At 49.7% G+C, this 5,874-nt stretch overlaps 1 protein-coding gene across 5 annotated transcripts in view; it reads left to right on the top strand.

Annotated features, from left to right (window-relative positions):
* Positions 1–561: 561 nt before the first annotated feature.
* ATAT1 (alpha tubulin acetyltransferase 1) overlaps positions 562–5,874 on the top strand; it is a 22,211-nt gene continuing 16,898 nt past the window's right edge. For 4 of the 5 annotated variants that reach the window (XM_037732090.1, XM_017510492.2, XM_017510494.2 and 1 more), the window contains exons 1-6: positions 562–710; positions 1,185–1,245; positions 1,360–1,451; positions 1,576–1,636; positions 1,753–1,866; positions 2,050–2,151. In XM_037732090.1, the coding sequence (XP_037588018.1) occupies positions 604–710; positions 1,185–1,245; positions 1,360–1,451; positions 1,576–1,636; positions 1,753–1,866; positions 2,050–2,151 (537 nt within the window). In that variant the 5' untranslated portion in view covers positions 562–603. The other variant, XM_037732091.1, reaches the window with a different exon arrangement.

The raw sequence follows: 5,874 nt of genomic DNA, 5'->3' as shown, positions 1-5,874 counted from the left end.
GAAACCCCAACCCCTATATATTGTCAATAGATGGGCTGGGCTAAACATTGTTGCTGCTTCAGACTTCTGCCAACTCAGCTTTTCCACAATAAAGCTTTCTCCTGTCTCTGGTTTGCTTTGGGCTGTTTCAGATAAATGCCATTAGTGGGGAGTGATGTTCTTCATATAAGCAAATTGGGTGGTGCTGTGGGGGGATGAGTGTTAAGCTTAAGCCAGCCTTGCCAGTAACGCCTGGGACCAGAAACCGGGGTTGGGCACTTGTGTCACTCTGTCAAGATGCCTGTTATGGGCCCCACTCCACATTCACAGCATGGCCCACTGTTCACTGAGGGGCTAAAAGGTTGGACAGTGAGGCACTGGGCCAATGAAGATAGGTCACGACGGCACTCAACTGCCATGGGATGCAGGGATGGGAAGGAGTGGCACTGCTAGGGACACAGCTGGTTTGGCAAGAAAAATACGGACCCTGGGCAGTTGCCTGGAAGCTAGGGGCAGGGTCTAACAGGCGGGGCTCCGGGAAGTAAAGACTCCGAGGGGAGGCGCGGCGAGGGGAGGGGCGGAAGTGACGTCGTGTGGGGCGGGTCCGGCCGCGCACAATGGGCCATGGAGTTCCCGTTCGATGTGGACGCGCTGTTCCCGGAGCGGATCACGGTGCTGGACCAGCACCTGAGGCCCCCAGCCCGCCGACCCGGAACCACAACGCCGGCCCGGTGACAGCTCAAACCCGCCCCATGGCCCTTTTCTCCCGGTTCCTCTCCAAAACTGTTCCAGGCACCACGCCCCCTTCTCACTGACGAGTGACCGCTCCTTTTGGTGTCCTGGGCTACCTTTTTGGTGACCTCTGACCCTGGGCCTAGTGGGATTGATCAGCGCTTGGATCTGTGACCTTTCGGCCCGGGCCCCAAATGTCCCAACCAAAGGATGTGGTTGACCGGCCTTTCTGCTTCCTCACAATAACCTTAAGGGCGGAGGGAGTGTGCCACCTTGAAATGGGTGACAGAACTTTGGGTTTCAGAAGGGTGGGGTGGGAAATCAGATTGGAAGACTCCCAGGCAAAGGCAGGGAGCCTTCAGTGTTGAACCTGGGTTGGAGTTGTGGCCCAGGTTCCCAGGATCCCAGGACTGACTGCCCAGGACCCGCTAATTCAGTGAGTATCTGACTGTTTATTTCCTCTCTCTTTATAGTGTTGATCTGCAGCAGCAAATTATGACCATTATAGATGAACTGGGCAAGGCTTCTGCCAAGGTACTGGAGAGTTTTTAGATGGAGTAAAGGGGGACCTCTGTGGGGATGGTAGATAAGGGAGGCCTGGGTCCTCTGGAGGGACTTGCAGAAAGTCTGACTTAATCTTCCCTGCAGGCCCAGAATCTTTCCGCTCCCATCACTAGTGCATCGAGGATGCAGAGTAACCGCCATGTTGTTTATATTCTCAAAGACAGTTCGGCGCGACCGTGAGTGGCCACATGCTCTTCCATCCCATACTTAATTCCTTCCTCCCTCGGCCCTTCCCCCATCTTTGACTATCTCTTCCAGCTGGTTACCACTAGCTTGTTCATTATCTTCCCTGTCCTACAGGGCTGGCAAAGGAGCCATTATTGGTTTCATCAAAGTTGGATACAAGAAGCTCTTTGTACTGGTGAGTGTTATTGGAAGCTGGGAGTTCGTATACCTTGGTTCCTGAGAACAAAAGTGCTGGAGGTTAGGAGGCAGCAGAGATGCTGGGGGGCCTAAAACATATTTTTTCCTTCTTAGGATGATCGTGAGGCTCATAATGAGGTAGAACCACTTTGCATCCTGGATTTCTACATTCATGAGTCTGTGCAACGCCATGGCCATGGGCGAGAACTCTTCCAGTATATGTTGCAGGTATCTCTTATCTCTTCACTGGTTTATCCAAACTAGGGACTCCTTTGCCCTGAGCCTTTCCAGAAGCCCTGCCTCCCACCTCCCATGTTCCCATGTCCTCCTATTCCCTTCCCAGGCTTCTGGCTTCCTGTTGGCATGCTTTCCCCATACTTCCTCCTACCCTGAGTCTCCTGTTCCCTGCAGAAGGAGCGAGTGGAACCACACCAACTGGCCATTGACCGACCCTCACCGAAGCTGCTGAAATTCCTGAATAAGCACTACAATCTGGAGACCACGGTCCCACAGGTTAGAGGTTTCAGAGAATAGATCCCCGCTGAGCATTCACATTGAATTTATTATTTACGGCAAAGAAGTGGTGACTTCCAAGAGTTCCTTACTTCTTGTCATATAGGTTTCATTTTCTACAACCAGGCCCTTTCTTTGTGTTGTGGTACAATCTCTCATGGTGATTTCTTTCTCATCTATTTTGATTTTTCTTTTTGTTTTTTTTTTGAGATGGAGTCTCGCTCTGTTGCCCAGGCTGGAGTGCAATGGCGTGATCTTGGCTTACTGCAACCTCCGCCTCCCAGGTTTAAGCAATTCTCCTGCCTCAGCCTCCCGAGTAGCTGGGACTACAGGAGCCCGCCACCACACCCAGCTAATTTTTGTTTTTTTAGTAGAGACGAGATTTCACTGTATTGGCCAGTCTGGTCTCAAACTCCTGACCTTGTGATCCGCTCACCTCAGCCTCCCAAAGTGCTGGAGTTTCAGACATGAGCCACCACGCTTGGCCAATTTTTTTTTTTTTTTTTTTTTTTGGAGGGTTTTTATTTTTTTTTTTTTTTTTTTTTTTTGGGAAAATCTCCTACTGTTGCCCAGGCTGGAGTGCTGTGGCAGGATCTTGGCTCACTGCAGCCCCACCTTCTGGGCCTCATGCGATACTCCTACCTCAGTCTCCTCAGTAGCTGAGACTACAGGCATGCACCACCATGCCTGGCTAATTTTTTATTTTTTTGTAGAGATGAGGTCTGACTATGTTGCACTGGGTGGTCTTGAACTCCTGCGCTCAAGAGATCCACCTGCCTCACCCTCCCAAAGTGCTGGGATTACAGGTGTGAGCCACCATGCCCGGACTTAATTTTTATTCTTTACCAAAAGTTGTTTCCTACACCTAATTTTCTTTTTCTTTTCTTTTTTGGTGAGATGGAGACTTGCTGTTGCCCGGGCTGGATTGCAGTGGCGCAATAGTGGCTCACTGCAACCTCTGCCTCCAGGGTTCAAGTGATTCTCATGCCTCAGCCTCCCAAGTAGCTGGGATTGCAGGCATGCGCCACCATGCCTGGCTAATTTCTGTATTTTTTAGTAGAGATGGAGTTTCACCATGTTAGTCAGACTGGTCTTGAATTCATGGCCTCAAGTGATCTGCCCGCCTCAGCCTCCCAAAGTGTTGGGAGTATAAGCATGAGCCACCGCACCTGACCCTTACACCTAATTTCCAACCGAAACATAGCCAGCTTATTTTCACCTCCCTGTTTTCACACAGCCCATTATTCATCTAGTCAGTCAATATTTATTAAGGGTCCAGAATAATATATATTCCCTGTCCTCAGGGAGCTTTGGCCTAATATGGGGAAGGAGGTCTTGTTTATAACTAAGTCAACAAAATGTTACTAATGTTATCCATTCATCCAACAAATATTGAGTGCCTGGCAGTGTTCTGGGCACTAGGAATGCTTTACTCAATGAAACAGACAACAGCCTGGGGCAACATGGCGAAACCCTGTCTCTACCAAAAATACAAAAAAGCTGGGCACGGGAGCTCACACCTGTAATCCCAGCACTCTGGAAGGCCAAGGCAGGTGGTTCACATGAGGTCGGGAGTTCGAGACCAGCCTGCCCAACAAGAAGAAACCCCATCTCTACGAAAAATACAAAATTAGTTGGGCGTGGTGGCGCACACATGTAATTCCAGCTACTCTGGAGGCTGAGGCACAAAAATCACTTGAACCTGGGAGGCAGAGGTTTCAGTGAGCTGAGATCATACCATTGCATTCTAGCCTAGGCAACAAGAGTAAAACTCCATCCTAAAAAAATTTAGCCAGATGTGGTAGCACAAGCCTGTAGTCCCAGCTACTAAAGAGGCTGAGGTGGGAAACTCATTGAGCCTGGGAGGCAGAGGTTGCAGTGAGCCAAGATCGCACCACTAAACTACAGCCTGGGCCACAGAGAGAGACAGAAAAAAAAAAAGCCAAGTGCAGTGGCCCACGTCTGTAATCCCTGCACTCAGGGATGCTGCGGTGGGTGAATCACTTGAGGTGAGGAGTTCAAGACCAGCCTGGTCAACAAGGTGAAATCCCATCTCTATTAAAAATACAAAAATTAATGGGGCATGGTGGCAGGTGCTTGTAATCCCAGCTACCCAGGAGGCTGAGGCAGGAGAATTGCTTGAACCCAGGAGGTGGAGGTTGTAGTGAGCCAAGACCACACCACTACACTCCAGCCGGAGTGACGGAGCCAGACTTTATCCCAAAAAGAAAAAAAGGGCTGGGCGCGATGTCTCACACCTGTAATCCCAGCACTTTAGGAGGCTGAGGTTGACGAATCACCTGAGGCCAGGAGTTCGAGATCAGCCTGGCCAACATAGTGAAACCCCATCTCTACTAAAAATACAAAAATTAGCCAGGCGTGGTGGTGTGCGCCCGTAATCCCAGCTGCTCAGGAGGAGAATCGCTTGAACCTGGGAGGCAGAGGTTACAATGAGCTGAGATCAAGCCACTGCACTCCAGTCTAGGGAATAGAGCAAGATTCTGTCTCAAAAAAAAAAGGAACTGACAAAAGTGCCTATCTTAGTGATAGGGCTTATATTCTCACTGGGAGAATATGAGAGACAAACATAATAAACAAGAATATACTATGGTTAATATGTGTTCTGGAAAAATGAGAGCAACTAAGAGGGCTTGGGAGTACTCATAAGGTGGGGATGGGAGTATGTGGGGTTGCAGGTTGAAAGGGGATCATCACAGAGAATGTGTCATTTGAGCAATAACTGAAAGGAAGTCAGAAAAGCCAAGGCTGGGCACAGTGGCTCACACCTGCAATCCTAGTACTTTGGGAGGCCTAGGTGGGCAGATCACTTGAGTCCAGGAGTTTGAGACTAGCCTAGGCAACATGGTGAAACCCCATCTCTACAAAAAATACAAAAATTAGCCAGGTGTGGTGGCACGCACCTGTGGTCCCAGCTACTTGGGAGGCTGAGGCAGGAGGATCGCTTAAGCCCAGGAGGTTGAGGCTGCAGTGAGCCAAGATGGTACCACTGCACACTCCAGCCTGGGTAACAAAGTGAAACTCTGTCTCAAAAAAAGAAGCCAAGTAATACCTGGAGAGAGAGCAGACAGAGAGAGCATCCCAGACAGAGGGTACCACCAGTGTGAAGGCCGTGAGGTGGGAGTTTGCCTGAAAGGGCAAATAGCCTGTGTCTAGGGCAGCATGAGTGAGGGGTGAGTATGGTAGGAGATGAGATTGGAGAGGTAATGGGGAAGGAAGGGCCTTATAGGCTGCAGCAATGACTATCTTTTACTTTTAAGTAAAAAATAAGATCAGGCCTGGTATGGTAGCTCACACCTGTAATCCCAGCACTTTGGGAGGCCAAGGTGGGTGGATCACCTGAGGTCAGGATCACCTGAGGTCTCTACGAAAAATATAAAAATTAGCCGGTTGTGGTGGTGGGTGCCTGTAATCCCAGCTACTTGGGAGGCTGAGGCAAGAGAATCACTTGAACTGGGAGGGCAGAGGTTGCAGTGAGCAGAGATCATACCACTGCACTCCAGCCTGGGCAACAGAGCAAGACTCAGTCTGAAAAAAAACAAGAACAAAAAAAACAAGATTACTTTGGCTGTGATCTTGGTTTTTTTTTTTTGGTTTTTTTTGTTTTGTTTTTAACAAGATCACCTTGGCTGTTAAGAACAGGCAATGGCCGGGCGCGGTGGCTCAAGCCTGTAATCCCAGCACTTTGGGAGGCCGAGGCGGGTG

This window comes from Cebus imitator, unplaced genomic scaffold, assembly GCF_001604975.1.
Source record: "Cebus imitator isolate Cc_AM_T3 unplaced genomic scaffold, Cebus_imitator-1.0 Scaffold440, whole genome shotgun sequence".
Classification (NCBI taxonomy): Eukaryota; Metazoa; Chordata; class Mammalia; order Primates; family Cebidae; genus Cebus; species Cebus imitator.
Note: the sequence above shows the minus strand (reverse complement) of the source record. Positions and strands in the feature narration are given on the sequence as shown.